Raw genomic sequence first — 26417 nt, forward strand, 5'->3', positions numbered from 1 at the left:
GCTCGCCACGGCACCCAGCTTGGGAGTGCGGGAGGCTCGGCTGTCTGCTCTAGCTTACTCTCCTTGGGCAGGGGTGAGGCACCCGCTCGCCACCCTGGGACCCTGGAAGAGGCACTGGTACAAAACAGCTGCTTTATTGGTTCTTCAGACACACAGGCTGTGGCCCTGGCAAGGAACAGAACTGCGGAGGCTCCGCAGTGGCCGGGGCCGTCGGCGCGGAAGAAGGTGGCGGCGGCGGCTGGAGTGGTCCTGGCACCCAGTGCCCTGCTGGGCAGACGTGGGGTTTGGCTACTGGGCCTTGGGCATCTGTGCGGGAAGCTTCACCCTCCGCAGGAGGAGGAAGGGGAGGAGGAAGAGCCCGGAGCACAGGGAGAAGCAGACCTGGGCCCCAGCCAGCCAGTACACTGTGGAGAGACAGTGGAGAGCAGCGTCCACGTGGGCCTGGGAGAGGGTGGGCCAGGGGTGGTAGTGGTGGTGGTGGTGTGTCTGTGTGTGTCTGTGTGCAGAGCAGACAGCCCAGAGAGAAGCCCAGAGAGCCTCACCTGAAGCAGCCACCATGGGCCCCGCTGCCCTGGCCAGGGCTCCCAGGCTCCGCAGCGTGCCCATAACCGTGCCCTTCTGCCCTGCTGAGCCTGTGGGGACAGATGCATCAGGGACACGGGCCCTCCCCCCCCCAACCCCCCATGGCCCCAGCTCAGAAGGGCGCTTACCGTAGCTGGCAACCACGGAGGACAAGCAGGGCACCACCACTGCGGCGGCTGGAAAGGAACGGGGGGGGGGGCACTGTCAACATGGGGAGAGGCCTGTAGGGAACCCCACAGCCCTGGCGGGGCCACTCACCAAACGAGTACAGCAGCAGCCCGAGGCCCAGCACGGGCAGCGAGCGTCCCCAGCCGATGAGGAGGAAGGCTGGCACCAGCAGCAACAAGGCCTGCAGCGGGCACATGGCCTCAAGACCAACCCTGCGGCCTGCCATGAGCCCGGGTACCCCATCCCCACTGTGGAGGGACCCCTACCCGCTTCACAGCTCCAACTTCGCCGCCGGGGCTGATGCGCCGGGCATAGCCACCCTGTATGGCGGCCATGGTGAGGCCGATGAAGAAAAACATCTTGCCCTGCTGCAGGCTGGGAGGCGGAGGGTCAGGGTCCGGCCCGTGGGCCACCCAGGTGGGCGAGGGAGGGACAGGGGGGCAGGTCCCAGACAGGGCCTCCTGGATGGACTCACCTGCTGAACTGGAAACGCTGGTGAGCCAGGAAGCTCAGCGTGTACTCCAGACCCGAGAACAGGAAGAGGTACAGGAAGTAGACCAGGCCCAGCTGGCGCAGGCTGCTGAGTTCTGCGGGACGAGGGAACCACAGGGGGCTTGGGTGGTGTGGGTGGCCAGGGGCGTGGTGCTGCGGGCTGTGGGCAGCAGGCAAGGCTCCTTACTGTTTCCAGGGAGCGCGGCCTGGCCGTGGGCGACCGCTGAAAAGCGGAGCAGGGCCAGGGGGCTGAGCAGGTTGGCCGCGGCGCGGAAGCCCAGGGCGACAGAGGGGGCCTGTGGGAGGGAGTGGGAGGCCTGCGGGCGGTGGTCTGGCAGCTTCAGAGAGCCCTGCACAAGGTAGGCCGCCAGCCGGCCTGCCAAGCCCTGGGGCAGAGACCTTGGGGACACAGGGAGGAACTGGGGGCTCCACAGCCACTGGAGAGCAGGAGGGGGTAGGTCATCCGCGCTGGGCACTTGGGACGCCCCTTCACGCCCAGCGACCCAAGTCCCCAGGCCTTGGGTCTGGCCCTACCCGCTTCTCTGGAGGCAGAGTCTCTGGCAGGAAGCAGAAGATGAACAGCAGGTCTGAGAGGGCGAAGAGCAGGCTGAGCCAGGGCGCCATCTCCACCGACAAGGAGGCCCCAAGCATGGGGCCCAGTGTGAAGGCCAGGGAAAAGGCCACCCCGATGACTGCCTGAGAAGAAAGCCGTCTGTGCTGGGCAGAGGCCCAGGCCCAGGCCCAGGCTCCTGGCCTAGTCTTGAGAGCTCACCATGCCTTGGCTGCGGGCAGGAGGCAAGGCCAGGTCAGCAACGATGGCTGTGGAGAGGCTGACGTTCCCTTTGCTGAGGCCTCCGATCACTCTAGAGGCCAGGAAGGCCAGGAAACTTCGGGAAGCAGCCCACACAGCATAGGAGGCGGCTAACCCCATCTGCCAGAGGAGAGGGAGGGGCCGCGAGTGGTGTGAGCGCTGCCCGGACCACAGCCCCGGGGTCACTCCCCCCCCCAGCCCGCAGAGGCCCGAAGCTCACCAGGGACAGCAGCATCACCGGCCGCCGCCCCAGGCAGTCGGAGGCCGCCCCGGTGAGGGGCGCGGACAGGAACTGCAGGAGGGAGAAGCCTGAGCCTAGGACACCTGAGAGAGGTGGAGGTCGGGGGTCGGGGTCGGCCGTGGCATCCAGCGCTCAGGACCAGCCTGGGGCAGCGGGGCTCCGGGGGACACGGGCCTGCCACGCAAGAACCCGGGACAGACAGAGGCCGCTGGGAGCCCGGCCCGGGAAAGAGGGACCGAGGCGGCGAGGGGGCCGGGCCTCACCTCCGAACAGGACGCTGTGGTACCTGCGCTCCGCAGGCATCCCGATGGCGGCGGCCAGCCGGTCCACGCGGCGCTGCCAGGCGCCGTACAGGGGGTCCTGGGGGAGGGGCGGGGCCGGTCTCCCAGGGCCAGGGGGGTGCGGTGGGCGCCTCTCGGGTCAGGGGCGGGGTTCCCCGGGGTCAGGGGCGGGGTCAGGGCCCCGGGTCAGCCCTCCCCCGGGTCGGGGCGCAGGCTCACGCGCGCGCGGCCGTGGCCTTCCAGCAGCCCGGGCAGCAGCGGCAGCAGCAGCGTGAAGGCCAGCAGGTCCAGCAGGAGGCCGAGGAAGACCACGGCCAGCACGCGGCGCGCGGGCGCGGGCTGCGCGCGGATGGGCGGGCGCGGGGTGCAGCCCGCCGCGCCTCCGCGTCCCATGGCGGCCTGGCGGGCGGACGGGGGCGGTGAGGGCCCCGCGGGACCCCGGCCCGCCGCGCGCCCCGCCCCGCTCCCGCCAGAGGCCGAGAGCGCGGGACCCGGCCCCGCCCTGCCGCGCGCGCCCCGGGCGACCGCTCCCGCGAGCCCGCGCCCGGGCTCCGCCCCGCACCTGCTCGGCCACGTGCTCCCCACGGGTGAACGGACCGACCGGAGGACGGCGGACGGGGCGGACGGACGCGGAACGGCGCCAGGCAGGGCCGGCCCCGCCCCGGGCGTGACGAGCGCCCCGCCCCGCCCCTTCCGCGCGCCGGCGGCCCGCGCCCCGCCCCCCGCCCGGGCCGAGCGGGGACCAAGCACCCGCTGGCCCAGCGACGCGCGGCGCTCAGTCCTCCCGGCCTGCCACCCCCATCCCCATGAACCGCACCCGAGGCCCGGAGCAGACCACCCCGCACCCGGCTTGGTCCCACTGCGCCCCTCGGTCTTGTCCATCCTGCTACCGCTGGGTGAATGTCGACCGTGGCGATCGTGAATGCAGACAGCGAAGCCATGTGCGGTGGGACACAGCCCCACGCTCCAGACTTAGTCCTGTCCCCAGAGAATGGGAAGGGGTGCTAGGTGAGGGCTGCAAACCCAGGACGCCCTGGGCTATGCTGACCAGGGAGACACCTCCAAGGAAGGTTCTAGACACATGGCTCCTCCAGTGGTGCAGACCACAGCTGGGCTGCAGCCCTCCCTGCTGACGTCCCTGATGTCCTGAAGGCAGCAGGGCTGCTCACTCTGCACTGCCCCGCGCCCCCACCACATCCAAAACCAAGCCCTCTTCATCCCACCCACCTCTGGAGAAACAAGGCCCCATCTGGACGAGCCGTCCAGCCCCGTCTTCCGTCTCAGCACTCAATGGGTCTGGCCCCGAGAAGCCCATAGGCCGCATGACCCGTGGTGAACCAAAATGTCACCAGCAGTGACCCGCTTTGGAACCCAGGCCTCGGCAGGAGGCATTAGCAGGAGCTCGCAGAGACCCGCGCCCCGCCCCGCCCCAGAACTGTGTTCCTGATAAATGCACCCCAGCTTCTACTGCAATGTAGTTTATTTTTTAAACTTTTTCCTCTTCAGAGCCTTCCACTCGCCCTCCTGGGTGGCCAGGCTGTTAAACAGCTGCTTCACTTTCCGCTTTCTCTCGGCATCCCTGAATGGAAAAAGAAGCAAATCCTGCTCGCGGCTCATTTCCCAGGGACGCCTGGCCTTTCCCAACAGCACTTACTGTGTCCAGCCCACGATGGGGGGGCAGACACGGACCCCCCAGCTCTGGCCTCCCCACCCCTCCCCCCACGGCAGCGCGGCCCGCCAGCGGCGCCCTCACCGCTCCATCATCTCCGAGAGCTGCATCCTGGCCAGGAACTGGTTGTCCTTCCGGATTTCCCGGACGGCGCCTTTGAACTCCCGCTTGTGCCTGTGGATCAGCCGCCTCCTGTCCTGCTCCTCCCTGCTGCTGCCCTGCTTCCGTCCAAACTCGAGGCTGGAGTGGAAGTAAGCACCGTGAGGAGCGCACGTCCCAGGCCCTCCGGCCGGAACCCCGCCTAGGCCACCCGGGGGCCACCCCAGGGGACAGCGGCGCTCACACTTTGACCAGGCGGGGGGTGAAGAGCTTCAGCGGGACCGGCTTGCTCTTCTCGCAGACCAGGGGCCGGTACAGCTGCTTTTGCGTTTCCATTTCTGCCAGGATGCTTCGAGACAGCTCCTGCGAAGTGTGGGAGCGTGACCCCGGATGTCACCGCAACGTCTCCCGCCCGCCACACCAGTGGCTGCGGGCCCCAGGCTGCCAGAGCCCACGCAGCCCTGCCCGCCCGGCAGCCCCACCCCTGGGTGCCGTGGGCGGGGTGCAACATGGCTGCCATCGTCCAGACCCCCTTCTGACCCTGAACCCTGGAAGCCGGAGGGGTGCACAGCCCGCCTGAGCGCCGCGCCCCGCTCCGCAGGGCCAGGGCTCGCCGCGGCTTGGCCGAGTGCAGTGACGGGCACCGCACGGCGAGGTTTCCGCCAAGTTTCGGACTAACCCTCACTCCAACAGCACCCGCACCAAGGCCCTGGCTTCCACCATGCCCTTTTGAGGAACATTCCAGAAACCAGCTCAGAGATCAGTCGACCCCCTTCCTCACAGCTCCGGCCAAGCCCCCGAAGCTGCGAAGCCTGCTCTGCCTCACCGCCACACTGAACGTGGAGAAGCGGAGGGGGCGCTCTGCCACGCACGGGACAAGCCCCAGCGTGCTCACGGTAAGTGGATGCTAGGTGAGAAGGCAGGTACTAGGCAGCCTCCTCCCCTTAAGCTTGGCCGAGCCCATGTGGCTCTACACGGTGAGGCGGGGACACCCACACCCCAGGGGGAAGCCGTGGCGGGGGGACAGGACTGGACACCCCCTGGAGCTCGGGGCTGCAGTGCGGCACCAGAGGGGGCTCGTGCGCAGCCGCCCACCGCGGCCTGGACGCGTCACCTGCAGCTGGGGGGGGTGGCTGCTGCCCGCCAGATGCTCCGTCAGGAGGACTCGCAGGGGCCTGGAGACGGCGCGGAAGGACGGCAGGGGGCTGTAGAGGAGCACGCAGCGCCTCAGCAGCGCCAGGCACACGGCCACGCAGGACAGTCTGCAAGGGCAGGAGGCAGCGTGGGCACCAGGGCACGCTACCTTCCTCACCGGGGAAACCACAGGTCTGGCAAAATGGAAATCCCCACCCACACCCCGGAAGCCCCCGGGTCCCCCCACAGGCCGCCAATCCCAAAGACTCCCTGTGGACGCCGGGGAGTCGACCTGAAAAAATGCTGCGAATTTGGTTTTTTCTCCCAATGGAGAAAACCGTCCACACAGTATCAACACGGCCCAGCCGGGAGTTAACCCGACACAGCCACAGTCCTGAGGTAAAGGAGCTGAAAACAAGGGAATTTCTGGCAGTAAGTGAAAGGCTGCTCTGGGGCGTGCTGCACGTACCTGGCGTGACTGGCCTCCGCCGCTGGCAGGGTGCTGTGCCCCGAGGCCCAGCGCAGGGAGAGGCCTCCCCCCCGCCACGCGGCCGCCGCTGCCGTGTCGGAGACCAAGAGCAGCTCCGAGTTCTTGGCAAGCGCTCGGAAAGGGTGCACCGGAGTGAAACCTGGATCCCAAGGCAACAGGACGGAGGTGACCGGAGGCAGCGGGCTTCTTGGCCCCGGTCATGCCACACACTAGGGGAACTGGGCAGAGCCGAAAACTTTGGCAAGGGCGGTGGGAACATGCTCTTGGAAACCGGTGGCCCTGTCATTCCTGTGGACCTACTGTGTGTTGCAGGAGGCTGTGGTACTGGGCCGTGATCAAGTCCATAGGCTGGCCCTTGCCTCAGTGGCGAGAACAGGAGGGAGCAGAAGAGGGAGGCCAGGAGATAAGCAGAAGAGGCAGCACCGCAAGGTCAAAGGTAAGAACATGCAAGAAGGCCGGCAAAGACCCAGGATGTGTTGACAGCTCACCCTGGTCACCAGGAGGGACACAGGGGAAGCAGCCAGCGAGGCAAGGCTCAGGCCTGCCACAAGCAAGGGAGGGACTCCACCCGGCACGCCCTGGAGCCGAGAGTCCCGCCTGATATATAGCAACAGGCAAATGATCCAGTTGCCACATAACATCCTTGAGACAGGTGCCAGGCACCTGCCTGCGATCCCATGGCTACTCAAAAGGACTGAGGTTCAAAGCTAGGCAGAGATCAGTCTATGAGACTCAGAAGCATGGCTTAAATTACACAGTGCCAGCTGAGGGGGAAAAGCAGAGTGAGAGCACCAAGTCCTGAGTTCAAGTACTAAGTTCAGTACTGGTTCCAAAAAACAAAAAAACCCCAAAAAGCACAAAGAGCCCGACCCAGCCGTGCATGCCCTTTCTCCTCGCTGTTTGGGAGCTGAAACAGGATCTCGAGTCCAAGATGTTTTTTTTTTTTTTGCCAATGAACATGTAATTTCTTTTTCCTAACCTACTACAAACTGGCCTTTGTCCTTACAAGATGTTTTGTTTTGTTTCTGCTGTTGCTAGGATCAGGGATTGAACTCAAGGCCTCATGCTTTCATTTGGCTTTTTTGCTCACAGCCATGCTCTACCACTGGTTGGTTAACTGAAGGCAGAGTCTCGAAGACTTCCCAGTGTGGGTGGGTTTGGTCCTCCAGGTCTCAGCCTCCATGGGAGGTGGGGTGAAAGGTGTGGAGCTCAGGGGTCTGAGGCTGGGCAGCAGGGGCTGTCTCAACACCACCAGGGGCACAGGGCCGGGTCTGACCCTGGGCACCTCTTCCCCGGAGATAATGTGAAATTCATGCGCACAATGTATTTAACTCAAAATGTGATTCTTTCAACATTTAAAGCTCCCTGCCACAGGGTGCAAGTCCCTTAACTAATTTTGTTGTGTTTCACACTCAAGTGTGAAGCTGGCCTCTGGTGTCATATACTATGTCTGCGAGCATGCACACACATACACGTTTCCACCCGGACAGCACGAATGCTGCTCTTCATGGCAGGAATTCAAGAGTTTATCTATTTTCTACTTTTCCATTGGCCAAACCTGCTCTAATAAATATGGATTCTCTCTCTCTTTTTTTTTTTTTTTTGTCAGTCGTGGGGCTTGAACTCTGGGCCTGGGCGCTGTCCCTCAGCTCTTCAGCTCAAGGCGAGCGCTCTACCACTTGAGCTACAGCGCCACTTCCGGTTTTCTGGTGGTTTATTGGAGATAGGAGTCTCACGGTCTCTCCTGCCCGGGCTGGCTTTGAACCACGATCCTCAGATCTCAGCCTCCTGAGTAGCTAGGATTACAGGCGTGAGCCACCAGCGCCTGGCAATATGGATTCTCTTAAGAGAAAATCCCAAGGTTATTTCTAAAACATTCTGGCAAATCAACTCACCTTGGCTTTGCTTGTTTGGAGTTGCTATGTAAAGAATCCCCAGAAGAAAATTAATAAGCTCTGGGATGAACCTCCGAGACAGAGCCACGTAATCCAGGAAGAGGCAGCACACGAACAAGCCCTTGACCACGTCAGGGAGGGTCAGGACCGGGCACTGTGGAGGAGTCAGAGAGGACACTCACTGGCGGGCCATTGCGCCTACCTGTGCCATGCGTTCTGGAACTGGCTTCTCGGAGACCTGCACACTCCACGGTCACCACAGAGGAAACAAGCCCCAATAAACAGCCTGTCTACATGCAGGGAAAGGCAAACCCCAAAATACTCAGGTACGAACATAGGAAAGGATCGGCTAACCTTTAGCCCCCACCCACTCCGCGTGAGGAGCTGGCTGACAGAGGGCAGCTGGCCCTGCTGACCCAGACACGCGGAGCCCTCGGGCCTCCCCGCCCGGTTCGGGCCGGTGCCTCGCGCTGGTCTTCACAGTCAGCAGCCTCTCTTGGCTTTGGGTTTTTTGGGAACGCTATAGCTCTTGCTCCCAGCCACACCCTGTGTGGGATGCAGGCTCGGTCTGGCACGGTTAGGGACGAGTGTGAGGGATGCAGGCTCAGTCTGGCACGGTTAGGGACGAGTGTGCGGGATGCAGGCTCAGTCTGGCACGGTTAGGGACGAGTGTGCGGCACATACCTTAGTAAGCAGTTGGCTCATGCACACCAGGGCAGGAGTCACCACCGGATGCCAGAAGTCAGAGGTCGGGAACAGCAGCCCAGTAATCTTCAAGTAAATTAGCTGGAGGGAAAGGGTGACCATACAGATTACAATTAAGAGAAAATAAAGTTAAAATAAAGTCACTCAAAAGGGCTCAACAACAGAATTGGTTTCCTAAGGTCCTGGTGATAAAAAGCATCATTTTTTAGATTATGGTGAGTATGACAGAAGCCATACTTCACCACCTCCACCCCTCCCGGGAAAACCTGCACTGGGGCCATTTGAACCCGAGCTCTGCGCCTGGCACCATGGCCCTTGGGGTCCGGGTCTCAGTCTGGAAGGTGGCAGCAGGTAGGCCCTGGCAAGTCCTGCCATCCAACACCCGGTTCTGCTCTAAGATTCGTGTCTGGTTCCCCACAAAGCCCACAGGAGGCACAGCACCTGCCTCCCAAAAGGCCCTCGCCCACACCTGGCCTCAGCACCTCGTCCTGCCAACAGGAGAGAGCTGCTCCAGAGCGGCCGCGCTCAAGTGGCAGAGTGCTTGCCTTGAGCTGAAGAGCTGAGGGACAGCGCCCAGGCCCAGAGTTCAGGCCCCGTGAACACCCCCCAAAAATGGGACTCACAGTGTGCTCGGAGGCAGTGACCGCCGTGGTGGCCCTGGTGGCCAGTACTGCATACCCAAGAGTCTACCTGGGACAGGATCCTGGGACAGCTGCCCGCCGGGCAAGCTCCCTGAGCCTCACTTTCCTCCTCCGTGTATGGGTGTCCAAACGTACACAGAGGATTAGAAAAAGATTTTGCAAGAGCTGTCTTTCTGAGTGAATACTCAAAATACACTACTCATTTTCCCGGAGTCCTTGGTTTTTGCCCATCCTGGGGCTTGAATCACTTCAACTTTTAATAAGTATTTTTCCAGGCTGGGTGACAGTAATCCTAACTACTCAGAAGGCAGAGATCTGAGGATCACTATTTGGAAATTCCTCTTTATAATTAACTACCAAAAAACCATTAATGGAGCTATGGCTTAAGTGGTAGGGTGCTAGACTTGATAACAAACAAACAAACAAACAAACAAAACAACAACTCAAGGGCTGGGAAGGTGGCTTAGTGGTAGAGTGCTTGCCTTGCATGCATAAGGCCCTGGGTTGGATTCCTTAGCACCACATAGGCAGAAAAAGCTGGAAGTGGCTCTGTGGTCAAGTGTAGAGTGCTAGCCTTGAGCTGAAGAGCTCAGGGAGAGTGCCCAATCCCAGAGTTCAGGCCCCATAACCGACAAAAACAAAACAAAAAAAGGCTCAAGGACAGGCCCCGGACCTTGAGTTCAAGCCCCAGGACCAGTACACACACAAGAAATCATCCAGAAATGGAGGCTAAGATTTGAAGATATTGGTTAGAAACCAGCCTAGGCAGGAAAATGTGTGAGATTTACCTTCAATTAACCACCAATAAGCTGGAAGTGGAGCTGTAGCTCAAGTGATAGAGCATCAGCTTTGAATGAAAAGTTCAGGGACAGTACCTGAATGCAAGCCCCAGGACTAACACACCCACCCCCCCCACCCCACCCCCACACACACCTACACACAACAAATCTCAACATGGAGCAGTGTGCCAGTGGCTCACGCCTATAATCCTAGCTACTAAGGAGGCTGAGATTTGAGGATTGCCTTTCAAAGCCAGCCCAAGGCCAACCCGGGTAGGAAAATCCATGAAGCTCTAATCTCCAATTAATCACCAGAAAACTGGACATGGTGCTGTGGCTCAAGTGGTACAGTGCTAGCCTTGAGCTGAAGAGCTCAGGGACAGCGCCCAGGCCCAGAGTTCAGGCCCCAGAACTGAAAAAAAAAACAAAACAAAAACCCGACAAAAACCAAAACCCTCAACATGAGAATGAGCAGAGAGAAAAATAGGGACCAAACAAAACTAGCTACTCATGCCAGGTACCAGTGGCTCAAACCTGTAATCTAGTTACTCAGCAGGCTGAGATCTGAGGATCACAGTCAGAAGCCAGCCTGGGCAGGAAAGGGCAAGTGTGACAATTATCTCTAGGTAAACCACAGAAAAATCCAGAAGTGGTACTTTTGCTCAAGTGATATAGTGCTGTGAGCAAAAGGAACTCATGGACAGCGCCTAGGACCAGAGTTCAAGCCTTAGGGCTGGCAAAAAACAAAAAAAATCTCAACTAGCTGCTTACAGGCTGCATGGGCTGGGTCCCAGGAGCCCAATGCTGCTGTTCGTCTTAAAGCACCTTTGCTGTGTCCATTCACGTGAAAGCCAGCCACGCTTTCCATTGCTCTTGAGCTCGTGCAGGGGTGAGCCCTCCTCCAGGCCTCTCAGTCCTCCGGGACCACTCTGGAGTGCCCAGGGACAGGTGGCCCTGGCATACCGTGCACACTGTCTGACGCCGGCCTGGCCTGACCTCAGTGCCCGCTTACCACATCCAAACCTGGAAACACCGTCCGACCTTTGGCCTCAAGCATTTCTTCCATGTCGTGCATTGTGTCTCGGAGAACAAATTTGATGGAGTCACTCGCAGTTTCCGGAAACATCTGACAAAGATTGTATAACTGCCTGTTAAGCAGAAGCACAGGTCAGGAGAGGATGAATTCATCTCTGGATGAATCCACTTGTAACTTGTGTGTGTGCTGGGGATTGAGCCAAGGCCTTGTGGGTGTCAGATGGACTCTGACGTGTGCCCTCCTCCTCCTCCTCCTGGGATCAGCTGAGCTTCCTGGTTATGAGGTAATTTCTTCTGATAGCATTTTAAGATGATCTACATTCATCTTTGCCTTTTCCTGAAAATGTTTTAAAGCCTGAGTTTGGAGTATTACCACTGTTGGGAAACTTCCGAGCCCAGCACAGCACTCTACTTGCTCTTTTCTCTACATGCAGAAACCTACAGGGAGACACGGGTTGTGCAGTCCGGGCGTGGGGCGGTCTCATGGCAGGCACAGGTTCTCACCGGCTGCAGGTGCACAGACTCTCCGCCCTTTGGCGCTCTAACAGCCACCAGAGAACTCGGAGCCTGGAGCCACAAGGGTGGCTGGCTTCTAGCACAGTGCTAGCTGTCCCTGTGAGGGACAAAGGACATGCCTCCCTGAGAGAGCTTCCGCTCCTGCACTGCCACACCTGCTGCTCCCCACCAGGTGTGGAGTTGGTGCTGAGGCGCCCATAGTGGCAAGCCCCCTTAGCCACCCAGAGCTTAAAGCTTCACTGGTGAGCCAAACAAACAATAAGCTATTTGGACTGCAACTGAAGGCTCAGGGGCTGTCAAGTGAACCTGCTCACGCTAAAGAATGAGGCCCATCCGGGAGGGTGGCGTCTGGGCAGTAACAGCGTGCTTGTCATTTGTCACTATGTCTCTGCAGTGGGTTCGTACAGTTGGACGCGTGCACCACTTCTGAGGGGCAATTCAGCCACTCACTAGGTTCACACCACTATTTCCTTTGCCTTTATGATTCCAAAATGCATACCCAGGAGAAAAAAGATCCAACTCAGTCCCTCATCCCTGATAACAAGAAAGTTTTTACTTACACAACCAATTTATCAATTACTTGGAGGTCTGGTGGATCATTCATTGCCAAATCGCCAATGTATTCCAAAAGGAAGCCAAACAGTTTCTACAAGAACATGAATCGGGAGAGTTGTGACAAGTGCCCAAGACAGAAGGCGGCAGGCACGCGGGCACATGGGCTCTAACCAGCAGCGTTAATACCCGGGGAGATGGGCACCAGCACCAGACACAAGGGAAGACACTACTACACGGAGGACCAGGCTATGCTTGCATGGAACGGCAGGCAGTACATCATTGCTAAACCCGAATGGGAAGCTGAGCATGGCGGTCACACCCAGACCCCAGCACTCAGGAGGCTGAGGTATGAGATCGTGAAAGCTGGAGACTCTCTATTAAAAACACAAATGGCTGGGTCTTAGGACCTCACGCCTATACTTCTAGCTACTCAGAGAAAACCTAAGGACACAAATTCTCAAGACTCTTTATCTCTAAACAACCAGCAAAAGGCAGAAGTGGGAGCATGACTAAAGTGGTAGAGCAGAAGAACTAAGCAAGAAGGTAATGCACAGCACTGACATGGGGAGATGGGAGAGAGATCACGCAATGCAGTGACCTGTTTACAACAGACATGTGTCATTTACTTTCAGAGCCAGTTAAGCCTTTTTTTTTTTTTTTGGTGCTGTCCTGGGGCTTGAACTCAGGGCTTGGGTACTATCTCTGAACTTCTTTTGCTCAAGGATAGCACTCTACCACTTGAGTGACAGCTCCACTTGCAGCTTTTTCTGAGCAGTTTATAGAGATACAGCCTCACAGGCTGCTTGGGCTGGCTTTAGCCTCCTGGGCCATGCAGGAGTTCTGTTTGCTCCAGACTAGGTACCACCCCCCCAGCAATCACCACACTGACACCAAGTGGCAGGGAGGTCCTGGCCAGGGCTCAAGGCACCTGCAAGCAGCGGTGAGCTCACAGGCTACATCGATCGCACATACTTCTAACTTTGCTTTGTTTCCTGCGGCCAGACTTGGATGACTGCACTTCTGGATTCTCTCCACCACCAGCAGCTGCTCTGCCGCAGATCTTCCTGACAGCAAAGCCCTCAGCTCCTCACAGGACTCAGGAGCTGTGGGAAAAGAGCCTGCCTCAGGTATCATTCAATGGTCAACGTGCACGCTTCTGCACAGTGAAATTACTTCTACTTAAAACGACGACAATTTAACTAACATGTACTTTGTGTGTGTTTCACATCCCATCATCACGAACATCCCAGGAGTCTGGCCCTGTTTGAGCTATGTGAAAGTGCCAAGCTCCACAGGCAGCTTGGCCAATGCCTGCCCTTTCTATTGCATATGTGCCGTCTGGCCAAGGGCTGATCCCCATGCCCTGATGTCAGGCAAGCCAGAAGGAGGGGCGGAGCTAAGTGGTGACATCCTGGAGAGGTGGGGGTCACTCTAGTTGTCTTGTGTGGGAGAAAGGTTAGGCACGGGACCACAAGCACAGCCTACTCGAGCTGGAGGTGCCCCTGAGGTGGCAGACAACGTGACCTCTACAGCCAAGAGACAATTCGTGGGGGCTGGCCACAGAGAACACAAAGTCACAGCCATGGAAGCAAGGTGTGCCTTGTAAGCAGCCCACATAAATACAGCCACACAACCAAGGCAAACCCACCCCTTGTGCCAAGTACCTCAGTGACCTCAGCCATCTACAAAAGAGCTGCACAGGACAGCCCTCTGCACGCTTACAGGTGCATCCTGGTCCCCACTTTGCATGCACCACCCCAGGGAGAGACCACGTGTGCATGCCAAGCCCACGTCACAGACCTTATCCAGAATCAGGAAAACCCAACGGTTGTTCTACCTGCAAAGGTATAGGGGAGCTCAGAGCTGGCAGCTTTTCGAGTTTTCTGATGGTCACGTGTCAGTCTCTTCCCAGGAGGCTGCTGCTGCTCTTCCTCTGGCTTCTCATCTTCGCCATCGCTCTCTCTGTCTGATTCCAGGTCTGCGTGGCTGTCTGCGCCATCGCTCTCTGTGTGGGCCTCGCCACACTCACCTCCCGCATCCTCACTGCTCTCATCTTGGTCTTCTTCTTCTTCACTGTCTCGGCCACCAGCCTCCCTGCTCTGCTCTTCCTGGACATTTTCCTCAATATTCATCTTTCCATCCTGGAAAGAACATGGAGACCCCTGGGCATCACGACACAGGCTGACACCCCGGCTAGATGGGTGTGCACCAAAACACCATGCCCACGTAGTAACAGTAACATCCTATCGACCGTCACAGGGCCAACCCCTGTGTGAGTTACATAAACCTCTTTATAATTTTACTGAACCTCAGGTCTATTGTTACAGTACCAAAGAGTTAATGGATACAGTCTCCGAGAGAGCACAGTTGCCAGGACTCTGGAGGACATTTAGGTTTTATTAGGGAGCTGCATGGATCCAAGAAGGCATCTAGTGGCCAGGGTATCGGCAGCGGTGAGGGCCTGCAGTGTGCGCCCACCGGCTCCCGAGCGAGGAAAGGGGAAGTTCCAGGTCCTTTCCCCACTGCTCTGATATCCTAGTGTTTTTTGTCAATACCTAGTTTTCTTAGACCCTTTCTTCTCAAACACCAGATCTGCCTGTTTTTCTGCCCTTAGGTCTGATTGATACAATCTGAAAGGAAAGAAAACTAGAGACCTTATAACTTAAAAACCACTAGAATGGGCACTGGTGGCTCACACCTGTAATCCTAATACTCAGGAGGCTGAGCTCTGAGGATTACAGAAGCCAGCACAGGCAGGAAAGTCAATCATTCTACTCTGCCCCCTCCCCCACATAGAAGTCTTGAAGTGGAGCAGTGGCTCAAGCCCTACAACACTAGCCGTAAGGTAAAAACCTCATGGACAGAACCCAGGCCCTGAGTTCAAGCCCCAGGACTGGCATAAAATAAAAACAAAAAAAATCAACTATAGCTGGAATGTGGCTCAGTGGCAGTGTTTGCCTAGCATAAACAAGGCCATGGGCACAGCAGAAAAAAAATCAAAGAAACTGCACCAGTATAGAAACTTGTTATTTCATTCAAAAATCAGAATTCTGGGCTGGGAAGGTGGCTCAGTGGTACAGCGCTTGCCTTGCATGCCTGAGGCCCTGGGTTCGATTCCTCAGCACCACATAAACAAAAAGAAAAAAGCTGGAAGTGGCGCTGTGGCTCAAGTGGTAGAGCGCTAGCCTTGAGCTGAAGAGCTGAGGGACAGTGCCCAGGCCGAGTTCAGGCCCCACAACCGTACCCCCCACAAAAAAAACCCGAATTCTAACCTTGAGTTAGCTCCTCAACACTGTGTTGACATTGTACAAGTAAGTAGTTAAAACCTACATCACAGCTGGGAATGTAGCTTGGTGGTAGAGTGCTTGCCTAGCATGCATAAAGCCCTGGGTTCAATTCCTCAGTACCACATACACAGAAAAGGCCAGAAGTGGCACTGTAGCTAGCCTTGAGCAAAAGAAGCTCAGGGACAGTGCCCAGGCCCTGAGTTCAAGCCCCAGGACTGCCAAAAAAAAAAAAAAAAGTCTATGCAGTTTATTATCTGTGCTCTACCTCAAACCACTACTGCTATGGGAATTCTCCAAGAAGTCTGACACAGCTGATTCGCCATGACTTTTGAAGCAATGTTTAAAAAGACCGAAAATTCTATGGAATGGGAACCCCTGGCACAACACCTTAATAAAAACAATAACCTATTTTTAAAAGATCTAAATTTCCCATCTGAAATGAACCCCATCATTAAATTCATAAATTCCAATGTTTTGGAACAAAAAAGAAAATGAAGCCAAACACCTTACTTTGTAAGAGAGCATATGTCTATCATCCTTATCTAGTATGAAGCCATCGTTTAAATCATCTGCTGATATATGCTTTGGTTTCTTCACATTTTCATCCTCATCCTTTGCAAGCATTCTTCGAAGTCTTTCAGCCTGGACAGGAAGGAATGAGAGTCACATAGCGTACCCATGAATTGCTTGAAGAGGAGGCCTGCGGCCCACGTACCCTGATGAGACACACGACCTGCTTTCTGCCTGAGTCTTCCAACACACAACATTAGACAGGCATTCCTTGGAAGACATCCTTATTTAACACAAACAAACTGTTAAACCTTGGGACAGAAATACTCCCCAGTTACAGAGAAGGAAAACCTGTCCTCTGCTGCACTGAGAGCAGTGTGGAAGAAACCCACAAGATTAGGCCAGCAAATCTCCCCACAACCACAGCTGTGGAAGAAGACTGGGATCTGGTTTAGACTCAATGGAATTAAAAATACTCCAGCACACAGGAATGTTTAGAAAGCAATACCCTCCCTCACTATATTGTTAGCAACTATTTTGGAGAAGAGGAATTATAAAGTATGTCAATTTTTGATTTGGTGTTCTTGGATAGATCTGCATTTTACTTGTTTTTGTAATAAGAAATAAAGGTATTTATGATTGAATAATCACTTTAAACATAGTACAGCTTTATTCCATTTTTCAAAATAAGGTCCAAAAAGCCTCTGAGAGAAAGGCAGCACTCATCTGGCAAAGGGAGGTGAGCCCCTCCATACCTCCAGCTTCTTGAGTCGCTCCTGTTCCTCCTTCGCCAGTTCCTCCTCTGTTTTCATCCGGTTAGAGGGCTGGGCTTTCATTTCAAAGCCAAGCTCACGAACCATCATGTCATAAGCGTCGGGCTAGGGTGAAAAGAACACACTTCTCATTTCTAATACTTTTGTTCGGTACTGGTACCAGAGATTACATTTAGAGCCTTACAATTGCACTCTTGGGGCTTTCTTGGGCTCACAACTGGTATGTACTTTACTTATTGAGCCAGGCCTCTGATGCCTTTTTTTTTTTTAAAAGAAGTCAGACATGGGCTGGGAAGGTGGCTCAGTGGTAGAGCGCTTGCCTTGCATGCCTGAGGCCCTGGGTTCAATTCCTCAGCACCACATAAGCAGAAAATAAAAAGCCGGAAGTGGCGCTGTGGCTCAAGTGGTAGAGCACTCGCCTTGAGCTGAAGCTGAGGGACAGCGCCCAGGCCCAGAGTTCAAGCCCCATGACCAACAAAAAATAAAAATAATTAAAAAAAACAACAAAAAAGAAGTCAGACACTTAAGTAATTTTAATGACAAAATCAAGTGAGGAAGCTGAGTCATTTAATTATAAGCCATAAGGGATAATGACTCTTCTCCTTTTTATATAAAAAAGAAGTCCATACAGATAGTATCGAATGGAAGAGTCTAGTAAAGTCTGGATGCCATTTTAGAACAAGTTAAGTCCTAGAACATCTAAGTCCTTTCTTCTGCTAAGGAAGTTATCCTAAGCAGCCTGAAGACTGAGAAATGAGGTTACTTTAGTGGCATGGACTCACCAACTCCTTTGCTCCTAGAAAATTCTCCCCAAAATGTACTGCTTTAGCAAAATAAGCACCAGTCATCTTAACATTAAGCCCCAACATGGGAAAACAACAGGTATACTGCTGGCCAGATGATAATATAATCTTCTGAGATCCTAGGGTTTACCTGATATCCAGCCACTCAAACAAGTGTTACCACTTAAAAAGTTAGACAGGGCTGGGAAGGTGGCTCAGTGGTAGAGCGTTTGCCTTGTATGCGTGAGGCCCTGGGTTGGATTCCTCAGCACCACATAAGCAGGAAAAAAAAGCAGGAAGTGGTGCTGTGGCTTAAGTGGTAAAGCGCTAGCCTTGAGCTGAAGAGCTGAGGGACAGCGCCCAGGCCCAAAGGTCAGGCCCACGACCAGACCTCCCCAAAAATATAAAATAAAATAAAAAGTTAGACCAAAGTTATGCAGTAGGAAACAGCTTAGAAAAGGAAGTAAATGTACATTAATTAAACATGTTATATATCAATTTGCAAATATGTAACAGGGAAGTTTAGACACCTATCCTATGCCTGTACCCGAAGTACTTCTAACACAGCAAATACTTAAAGCAACTTGAAATCTGCTTCTATCTCAATATAACAAATATCAAGATAATTTGTTAGCAGTGTTCAACTGAACAACTGCCCTATCTGGAAGGAAGCTGTATGAGATGCTGCTACAGAAGCCAGGTCCCACCTTGGGCTTTTCCTTTTTCTCTCTTTTCTCTGACTTAGGAGTTTTATGTGACAGGAGGGTTTGGATTTCTTTCCAGTCTTGGTCCAGCTTCTCAGTGAGTTCAAGGGCATCTTCTCGTTGAGCCTGTCTCTCCCTCTGGCGAAAAGAAACAATAGACACAGACAACACACCATCATTGCTGAAATTGAACTGAATGGCCCAATGTGTGTAAGAACATACATGAAACCCCTCATGCATAGCTTTCACTGCAAGGTAGTAAGCAATGGTATTTTGAAAATCTTGACATACACTGAATTAAAAAAAAAAAAAAAAAAAACAGCACAGGGCTGGGAAGGTGGCTCAGTGGTAGAGCGCTTGCCTTGCATGCCTGAGGCCCTGGGTTCAATTCCTCAGCACCACATAAGCAAAAAGAAAAAAGCCGGAAGTGGCGCTGTGGCTCAAGTGGTAGAGCGCTAGCCTTGAGCTGAAGAGCTGAGGGACAGCGCCCAGGCCCAGAGTTCTGGCCCCATAACTGGACCCAAAAAAACCCAAAAAAAACAAAAAAACCAGCACAAATGTATGTTTAATGAGACAAAATATTCCTATTCAAAATAGGTCATATAAAATATTACATGCAGCCTAAAAATGTTCAGGGACAAAAGCTTAAGCACATACTGTGAGTATGCCTTCTGCTGGGCCTTCCCACATGCAGCACATCAACCAACCCACCTTCTCTTGCTTTGACTTTGCAATGAGCTCTTCAATCAGTTCTTTCCGAGACTTAGGTTTGTTCTCCTCCTCGCCATCCTGAGTAGTCTTCCTGTCCAGGAGCTGGGGCCCTCCTCCAAAGTGGGCAGCAGTCAGCTCAGCTGGAGATAAACAGCAGAAAACACCACTGTAAAGCAGGCCCCGGTGTTATAAACACTTTGAAGTACTCTGCAACATTTTTCCATGAGCACTCTCAAAAATTCACATCCAAAGCTGAGAATGTGGCTTAGTGGTAAAGTGCTTGCCTAGCATGCATGAAGCCTTGGGTTTGATTCCTCAGTACCACATACACAGAAAAAGCCGGAAGTGGTGCTGTAGCTCAAGTGGCAGAGCGCTAGCCTTGAGCTGAAGAGCTGAGGGACAGTGCTCAGGCTCAGAGCTCAAGCCACACGACAAAAAAAAAAAAGAAATTTTCATACAAAACCAAGGCAGGAGGGGCTGGGAAGGTGGCTCAGTGGTAGAGCGCTTGCCTTGCATGCCAGAGGTCCTGGGTTCAATTCCTCAGCACCACATAAGCAAAAAGAAAAAAAAAGCCGGAAGTGGCGCTATGGCTCAAGTGGTAGAGCGCTAGCCTTGAGCTGAAGAGCTGAGGGACAGCGCCCAGGCCCAGAGTTCAGGCCCCATGACCGGACCCCAAAAAAACAAAACAAAACAAAAAAAAAAACCAAGGCAGGAGACTTGGACGCACATGCTGGCCACCACTCCAAGAAAACTCAAGACCTCAAATCAAGTACCTGTTTTTTTTTGTCTCTTTAAAAAAGACTGTTATACCCAGAAAAAATTTGAACCAGGGTTGCAGAGGATAAAGAGTGTGGAACTGGCAGTGTGGTATGTACCTACAGCCTGTCTCCACCCACAGGGCTTAGACACAAAAAAGCCAAAAAAAAAAAAAAAATACCTCTTAAAAGAAAACCACAATTTCTCAGATGAGTAAACAGACATGTGAGATGATTTACCCGAACACTGCTGATCTAGCTCAGGCCTCAAGCACGCTAACTCTTGCAGCCTTCAGAGTCTCAAGTCCTCATGCCACCTGGCAGAGGCTCTGCCCTGCCACTCCAACCATGTTCCCACCTCTCTAACTGTACTTCCTATGTGAGCTGCTGCCTGGTTAATTCAAACTCAAGGTGTCAGTCATGTTCCAAGTCACCAAGCCATGCCGTCCCTAGAATGACCCTCCCATCTCCTCACATCCCCACAGACCATCAGCTAATAACCTCTATCTCCCTGAGAAAACACAAGACGAAGTAGCCTCGGCCACTCAAAACTGTTGGGGACAAGCCGGCCTTTTCAGTACGTGGCAACCTGGGCTTCCCAGAAACTCAGGCCAAAGACCTTGGGAGTCATCCTTGATTCCTTTCTCCCACACCCACTTCCAAGTCACTCCTAAGTTCAACTGGGCCTGTCTTCTCATAGGATGGACTCCATGGCACAAAAGCCTGCCGTACATCACCCTCCCAAATAAAAGTCACACTCTTCCCACAGGTCCCCTATCCCAACCACCACCCTACTCAGGTGCTCTCAGCCACCACCTTCCCATAGTGCCCTTCAGGCCCTGCAGAGTCACTACTCCTAGCAGAGGGAGCCACCTCTTTGGAAAGGCCCGTGATGACTACCAGATGGCGTGTCCCAGCTGTCTGGCTTTGTTTTACTCACACATTGCACCTTGGTTAAATGGCAGAGCTCAGTGATGTACTTTATTTACTGTCTGGGTCATCCACATACCATGAGTGGCAAAAGTCGGGTTTCCCCAGAGCAAAGAACAATAGCTGGCAAATAGACCTGCGTTTGATGAATGATTGCTGCTTCTTGACAAGTTCCGCATATCAAAAAATATGATTCACTATCAATATTCTAGTAAGTTAATGTTTATAGTATTTTCTCAAAACTGTACAAAATGCGGTAATGTAACAATTACATAATGAGTCAGAAAAGGATTCTTGGAAAAAAGAAGAAAGAAAAATCCTCTCTTAGGCATATTCACATGGGACTTAGTTGGGAAACTTTTAAATCCCAACAGTATTGAGTATGTAGAATGATCATCATCACAATAATGTTATTACCTGTTAGTGACATACTAACTGACACAGGACAGGACACCTCAGTTTAGGAGCCAGCCCGAGGGGAACATGAAGCTCAGCTCTGCCTACGTCTCAGCAGCTCAAGTAAATTACCAATCTGTTGTGTGTAGTCTCAGCTTCTGAACCTGCAAAATGAGTAACACTTACCTCACAAGGTTGGTGGGGTTTTCTGGTGATAGAAGAGGAACCTGGGCCTCTTGCACATTTTAGATGTGCTCTACCACTGAGCTATCTCCCCAGACCCAGGGGCTGCTGATTAAGATGAAGTTCTCCTGATCTAAGAGAATGCAACTTTACAATAGACTTTGTTGTCTCATTTAAAAAATTATAGATGATGTTTCTCTTTAAAAAGGCTTTTCTTTTATTATCTTGATCCTGATGAGCTTGTAACCAAATCAAAGAGTAACAGCAAATCTTCAGTAACTGCTAGGATCCATTACTTAAAAGATAATGGGATTTTTGTCCCTCTGGAAACCTGGCCATCACTGCAGCCCACACCAAGGACCAAACCAAATGGTTACCTTGGGGCACAGAGAAGCATGACCCCCGAAATAAACGCACTTTTATAGTGCAGCATGCATTTTTTTTTTTTTGGTGCCAGTTTGGGGCTTGAACTCAGGGCTTCAAGCTCTCACTTAGCTTTTTTTTTTTTTGGTCGGTCATGGGGCTTGAACTCTGGGCCTGGGCGTTGTCCCTCAGCTCTTCAGCTCAAGGCCAATGCTCTGCCACTTGAGCCCAGCGCCACTTCCGGCTTTCTGGTGGTTTATTGGAGACAGGAATCTCACGGTCTTTCCTGCCCGGGCTGGCTTTGAACCGCGGATCCTCAGATCTCAGCCTCCTGAGTAGCTAGGATTACAGGTGTGAGCCACCAGCGCCTGGCTAGCTTTTTCATTCAAAACTGGCACTCTACCAATTGAGCCACACCTCCACATCTAGATTTTGCTGGCTAATTGGAGATAAAAGTCTCTCAGGCTGGTTTTGAACCATAATCCTCAGATCTCAGCCTTCTGAATAACTAAGATTACAGGCATGAACCACAATCTTGATCAATGAAATGTACAAAGAGAAAGGTACAGAAAATAAAACCGACCATTTCTTACTCAATGCTTAGTCAGTGTTCTATTCCTGGTATCCTTAAACAGCAAGCTGGTTCTATGTCTTAGGCTATCTTAATTCCTAAGCCTTTTGCCTCCCAGACTAGATATCCAAAAGTGGTAATGAGCTTTAATGCCTTAACTGTTCAGGCACTGAAAAACACCAAGGCTTTCAGCCCATTGATTTTAGTTCTGTACAACTTTGATCTGAAGATATTAGAAATTGGGATACAACTTTAACTTACAAAGAATGCAAACTAGCACTATGCTTACAACTTTATAAACAGGATCTAAGGTTATTAGACTTGGAACTGAGTCTTCATTTCACTGGTATATTAGTATCTAAAAAGGCCAAGATTTAATCAGTTATTACCTGTAGTAACTCTCAATATGGGTTCCACAAGAAAATGCTGTAATTGCTCCCATGGTAAGTAAAAATAAAAGGTTTGGAAGCATAGCTCAAGTGGTAGAACACCTGCCTTGTAAGCAAAGCCTTGAATACAAACTCTAGTACGGCCAAATCAAACAACAAACAAAAACTAAAAGAAAGAAATACATACATATCATTTATCACGGGGTCAGAATTTGTAAAACAGTAAGAGGTAAAGCGGAGCAGTTCAGTGCGAGGGTGCTTTTCCTCAGATCAGCCACGTGAGCTTCCTCCACATCTCTGCTTCTATGGGCTTGTTGGTAAATGAGCCACTGTGATGTTCAAAACTGAAACCGAGTATTACAGTATTACAGCACCTGACTCCATCTTAAACCAGGGATATGTGCAGAATCAGTATCAGGCGGTGAAACCTCTATTCAACATCATTCCTGAGGTCTCCAGAGAGCAGAAGGTGGGAAGGCACACAGACTACCCCTGCCCCAAGCCCTCAAACCTCGACCCTTACCAGACAATGCTCCTCGTTCTTCGGCATCACTGTCACTGTCCACAATGTCATTATGCTTCTCGATGTCTGCCAAAGACTGGCCATAATGAGTTAGCTCTTCATCTTCATTTAGGTTGTAGATGTTTTTTTTTTCATGTTGTCGCTGAAAGGGGAAAGGGGGATCACTTTCCTAAAATAACCATTTATTTCCCAGCAAATTCTAATTTTTTCCATTGAAATATGACAATGTAGTTAAAACAGGCTTAAGATTACCTTGGATCATTTGAACAATTCAGATATAATCAGAACTCACAGAGAAATTAAATTTTTTTTTCTGGTGAGACAGGGACTTGAACTCAGGTCCTTGTACTAGATAGGCAAGGGTTCTACCACTTCAGGCACATCTTTAGCCCCATTTTACTTATTTTTCAGATAGGGTCTTTTATTAGGTGGACCTGGACTGCAGTCCTATTTAGGCCTCATATGTAGCTACAGTGACAGGCAGATGAGGTGTGGGCCTTGGTAACTTTTTTTCCCAAGCTAAGCTAGAACTACAATTCTTCCTCATGAGCAGCTGGGATTAGTTATGCTCCACCATGCCTACTTCTCAGAAGGGAATTCTTCAATAAATCAATGAGCCAGCCAAGTGTTGGTGGTTCAAGCCTGTAATCCTAGCTTCTCAAGAGGCTGAGATCTGAAGATTATGTTTCAAAACCAACCAAAGAAACAAATCTGAGAAACTCTTATTTCTAATTAACCAGAATAAAGCCAGAAGTAGAGGTGTGGCTTAAGTGGTAGGGTGCCACCTCGAGAAAATAAGCTAAGAGCAGGTCCTGAATACAAGCCTTAGTGATCAGTAACCAAAAATAAAAAATAATCAATGGGCCCAACTAAGCTCCTAGTAAATCAAGTGGTATTTGGTAAATCATGTGGTCTTTTCCCACTAGCAATGCTCCTCCATCTACTTGTCCTTCAGCTAACAAAGCTAGTTACTGCTCAGTTAAGAACTCCAGATTTCTTACTGTCATTTGCTCTGGGTAAGAGGTCCTTCCATCTAGTAATAGTTCCATTACCTCCACTGGCCTAATCAGACAGGGTATAGCACTGGTATCTACACATGAAAGCCAAGGATCCACAAAACTATACAAGAACGAAGAGAAAGTTTTCTCCTTGGGTTATGTAAATTTTACAACACATGTTCTTCCATTTTTTTCCCCCATACCTGTTGTTCCAGAGCAAATCTCTTCATCATCTTTTCCTCTGGGCTTATGTTGCTATTGTACTCTCCAAAGCGTTTATCTGTAAATACATTGGACTTATCTCTTTCTTTATACTCCTTTAGTAAAGTCTGGGTACGCTGAAAAAGAGATCAGAAATAATGCTCACAAAAAATACTTGCAATCTCTACTAACTGGAACATCAGAATGGTGTACATTTAAAAAATTCAGAGCTTATAGAAAGGTGCTTCCCCTTTGGAACCAAAGCAGAGTCTCAAGCTCCAGAACTTCCATTACTCTGCATGATACTGAGCAAACCTCCACTCTTTCTGGGTTCAGTCTCCTAATTTGTGAAATGGCACTGCAAGGAGTAAGAAAGTAGATCTCAATTAAATAATAATAAGCAGTGACCTGTGTTATTAAAGTTCATACATAACCTGCTTCTGTCCACAATAGGCTTTCTCCAGTAAGGAAAGACCTTAAAGAGAAAATCCACTGTCTTAGTGATAACAGGATAATTAGTTCCTAAGCTTGTCAGTGCTGAAGACGCTCCACTGTTTTTCTAGTTGCAGCAGTAGCCTTACAATTTAAGATTTAAATGTTTACTTTGGGCTGAGGAGACCAGAGAAAGTCAGACTCCTTCCATCACGGGAAGGGGTTACTTCCCACTGAAGGTATTTCTAGGAAATGTTTAGCTGTGTCTTTATATGTGATGCACGACCATAATTAGCAAGTGGGGGCATAGTCCACCCTTTAGAAAATCAAGAGGAACAGTATTTAAAGCATGTAACTCAAGAACTTACAGCAAGGATCAGAATACTGGATATTCTCCCAGAAGCAGCAAGGAATGTTTATTATTATTATTATTCAAAAGTTGGTTATCTTTAAAGTTAAATTCTACAAAGCAAGAGATGGTGGAGGGGAGCAGGAAATGGCTGTTGCTCCCACCACCTGGACGGATTGTGTCAGAACTTGTATTCAGTGCAGAAATTCTTATAGCTGCCAAGAGACTAACAGGAGCTTGTATGTCCATCAGTGAGGGAAGCAACTGGTACCAAGATGAAATCGTAACAAAACCCTTGGAATGACCCAATTCAGAGACTTTATAAGCCAGCCAGGAGTTTGATGGGGATCTGAATGTTTCTTGTATCCCCCTCAGGGATTCCTGGGTGCACTGAACGAGCCCGGCCAAGCGGAATGATAGGTAACCCAGGACGGGAGGGACATCCCATCGGGGCCTCCGGTCACTAACCCCAGGGCAGAGCCTCGGTGGGTCAAACCTTTGCCTCTACTCTCAAAAGCCAGGGAGGTCAGTCCAGAGTGGAGCCCCACCAACGACACCCCCTGCCCAGCTAGCCCGGACTTTGGGAGGCGCTCACTCTCTGGATTTGCACAGGACGAGCAGAACACTAGGCCGGAGCCACGAGGGCCGGAAAGACCTGAGAGAAGGCACCGAGCGCCCCCGTTTCAGTAGCCAACCAAGTGACAGCGACAAGGGCCTCAGGGCAAAGCCGTCAGACCTCCACCGAGCATCCCCGAGACCTCCAGGGATCACGACCGAGTAGAGCGCCCGTGCGGCGGCGGCGCGCGGGGGGGTGGGCCCGCTCACCTTCCGGAGGGCGCGCGCGCGGGCCACGCCGGGCAGCCCCACGTCGTGCCGCGTCTTCCGGCCCAGCACCTGGAACTTCTGCCGGTTGACTTTCACCTCGAAAGGGTTGAGGCTGGCCTTGGCCGGGCCTCCGCGCGCGCCCGCCGGCGCCTGGGCCCGCCTCCGCGCCCCGGCCCTGCCGGCCTTCCCCATGGCGCACGGCCCGCCGCGCCCGAGCGCCGGCGCGTCCCGGCTGCGGAGGGCGGGAAGGGGCGACCAGCAGCAAGCAACGCAGACGGCCACCGGAGCGCACGTGCGCGGCCCGAGGGAGCCGCCGCTATCACCCAGCCGGCGTGCGCCCAGACCTCGCGGTACCTCACGCGACCCGGAACACACCCGGCCGCGGCGCCGATAGGCAGGCTGACTACAACTCCCAGCAGGCCTTGCACCCGCGGCCGCCCAGCGCGAGGGCTTCTGGGAGTCGCAGTGACGCGCGAGGCGCCGCTGCCTCCACCGGCGCCGCGGCGAGGGGAGCTCGGGCTCCCTCTACCGGAAAGTCGTTAGCCGGGGCCGGGCCGCTGTGGGAGCCGCGGGGGGCGGCGGCGGCGGCGGCGGCGGCGGCTATAGCAGCCGCGGCCGTCGCCGCCGGCCCCCTGTGCGGCG

General features: G+C 53.1%; 2 protein-coding genes across 7 annotated transcripts; both read right to left on the minus strand.

Moving 5' to 3' along the window:
• Positions 1-118: 118 nt before the first annotated feature.
• Positions 119-3218, minus strand: Mfsd10 (major facilitator superfamily domain containing 10). Of its 2 annotated transcripts, XM_070021601.1 has the most exons (13): positions 3138-3218; positions 2795-2974; positions 2558-2654; positions 2274-2377; positions 2015-2173; positions 1777-1938; positions 1430-1538; positions 1226-1337; positions 1017-1125; positions 841-931; positions 711-758; positions 543-632; positions 119-404 (listed from the first exon to the last, which is right to left on the minus strand). In XM_070021601.1, exons 2-13 carry the CDS (start codon positions 2966-2968, stop codon positions 289-291), a joined length of 1371 nt encoding a protein of 456 aa, XP_069877702.1. In that variant the 5' UTR covers positions 2969-2974; positions 3138-3218; the 3' UTR covers positions 119-288. The 2 variants fall into 2 exon arrangements, with proteins under 2 accessions (XP_069877702.1, XP_069877703.1); XM_070021602.1 differs by lacking the exon at positions 1017-1125 and having other exon boundaries at positions 229-404.
• Positions 3219-4053: 835 nt separating this feature from the next.
• Positions 4054-26139, minus strand: Nop14 (NOP14 nucleolar protein). Of its 5 annotated transcripts, none has more exons than XM_070021740.1 (18): positions 25776-26139; positions 24172-24306; positions 22971-23112; positions 18861-19000; positions 18153-18287; positions 16646-16768; positions 15891-16022; positions 13931-14234; positions 13066-13196; positions 12099-12184; positions 11000-11135; positions 8547-8648; positions 7863-8016; positions 5947-6106; positions 5458-5605; positions 4588-4706; positions 4329-4484; positions 4054-4154 (listed from the first exon to the last, which is right to left on the minus strand). In XM_070021740.1, the coding sequence occupies exons 1-18, from the start codon at positions 25965-25967 to the stop codon at positions 4055-4057; spliced, it is 2595 nt and encodes an 864-aa protein (XP_069877841.1). In that variant the 5' UTR covers positions 25968-26139; the 3' UTR covers position 4054. The 5 variants fall into 5 exon arrangements, with proteins under 5 accessions (XP_069877841.1, XP_069877842.1, XP_069877843.1 ...); XM_070021741.1 differs by having other exon boundaries at positions 5458-5548; positions 25776-26138; XM_070021742.1 differs by lacking the exon at positions 25776-26139 and adding an exon at positions 25546-25658.
• Positions 26140-26417: the final 278 nt, after the last annotated feature.

This window comes from Dipodomys merriami, unplaced genomic scaffold, assembly GCF_024711535.1.
Source record: "Dipodomys merriami isolate MVZ:Mamm:240054 unplaced genomic scaffold, mDipMer1.0.p SCAF_143, whole genome shotgun sequence".
Lineage (NCBI taxonomy): Eukaryota > Metazoa > Chordata > Mammalia > Rodentia > Heteromyidae > Dipodomys > Dipodomys merriami.